This window comes from Punica granatum, chromosome 4 (assembly GCF_007655135.1).
Source record: "Punica granatum isolate Tunisia-2019 chromosome 4, ASM765513v2, whole genome shotgun sequence".
Lineage (NCBI taxonomy): Eukaryota > Viridiplantae > Streptophyta > Magnoliopsida > Myrtales > Lythraceae > Punica > Punica granatum.
The window spans coordinates 15,537,853-15,539,419 of record NC_045130.1 but is presented as its reverse complement, the minus strand read 5'-3'; the positions used below and the strand labels follow the sequence as shown (position 1 = coordinate 15,539,419).

At 51.5% G+C, this 1,567-nt stretch overlaps 1 protein-coding gene across 1 annotated transcript; it reads left to right on the top strand.

The window, feature by feature from the left end:
- Positions 1–274: 274 nt before the first annotated feature.
- On the top strand, positions 275–1,130 carry LOC116205002 (peptidyl-prolyl cis-trans isomerase). The gene has a single exon (XM_031537407.1). It carries the CDS (start codon positions 378–380, stop codon positions 894–896), a length of 519 nt encoding a protein of 172 aa, XP_031393267.1. The 5' UTR covers positions 275–377; the 3' UTR covers positions 897–1,130.
- Positions 1,131–1,567: the final 437 nt, after the last annotated feature.

Here is a 1,567-nt window from a genome sequence, read left to right as displayed (position 1 = left end):
GACACTAGTACTCCTCACGAACACCCAATAAATACCCATCCAAACGCACTGTCCCATTAAACGGTGTCGTATCCAGCGTACATCCGCTCCTCCAGTCCTGATAACGACAAAGGACCATAAGCCGATCCCCTGACTAACCCTAGTAAAATCCCAACCCAACCACGGTTAACCCTCCCACCGTCCGGATTCCTCCACGTGTCGAGATCCCACGGCCGAGATTCAGTTTCCCGTGATATTCACCTCCCCCGGCCTCTATTTAACGTCATCGGAGTCCAAAACCCTAGCGGAATTACTCCAATACCTTCTTCTTCTTCATCTCAAGAAACGAACGTGTCAGTCTGTACGGTCAAGAAGGATCTGAAACCTCTGCAGAATCCATGGCGAACCCGAGGGTCTTCTTCGACATGACGATCGGCGGCCAGCCGGCCGGCCGGATTGTGATGGAGCTCTACGCTGACACCACCCCCCGCACCGCGGAGAACTTCCGCGCCCTCTGCACCGGCGAGAAGGGCGTTGGCCGCTCCGGCAAGCCCCTCCACTACAAGGGGTCGACCTTCCACCGTGTGATCCCGGGGTTCATGTGCCAAGGTGGTGACTTCACCGCCGGGAACGGCACCGGTGGCGAGTCGATCTACGGGGCGAAGTTCGCCGACGAGAACTTCATCAGGAAGCACACCGGCCCGGGAGTGCTGTCCATGGCGAACGCCGGCCCAGGGACGAACGGGTCCCAGTTCTTCGTCTGCACTGCCAAGACCGAGTGGCTGGACGGGAAGCACGTGGTGTTCGGGCAGATCGTGGAGGGGATGGACGTGGTGAAGGCGGTGGAGAAGGTGGGGTCGAGCTCCGGCAGGACCTCGAAGCCGGTGGTTGTCGCGGACTGCGGCCAGCTGTCTTAAATGGTGCCGCCTGAGATCTAGGTTAACCATGGCGGTGTCTTATGTCCCTACTCGTTTTTAATCTGTTTGCTTATGGTGTCTGGGTCCTTTTTTTTTTTTTTTCTGGAGTTGGTTTATCGCATGTGTGATGGGGTGATGGATCGGGACTGGCTGTCTCTGTTATGAACGATGATGGGCTTGAGCTATTATTAACTTTGGAATAAGATAGAACTGTCTTCAGACATTTGGCCGCCATTGCTTCCTTCCAATTAGATGATTGATGATCTTCTGCAGGTGGGTTCGCGATCTGATCTGATTGATGATCTCCTCGTTTGTCCCATTCTTGTGTTCTTCGTCGCTGTTTCATTTTTAGTCAATGTCAAGATGTATTTTATATCCGGCCAAAGTTAAAAAAAAAAAAACATTCAGAGACGAAATTAGTACTTTTTTTTTCCCCATAGACAAATTGCCCTTGACAATCTTTGCCATTGCCGAAGCATTAAGAAAATGCAGGAGCATCCCAATTTCAGTGACAACTGAGAGAGAGGATGCTGAATTGGGTGTGCTTAAGGAAGTCAGGAGTGTAATTTACTTCATGATGGTGTACAGATCACGCGACTGTTTCGTCGATGACGATGATTGAACAGGTGAGAGAATTTCGGTGATATTTCATTCTTTGCTGATAGCAAGTG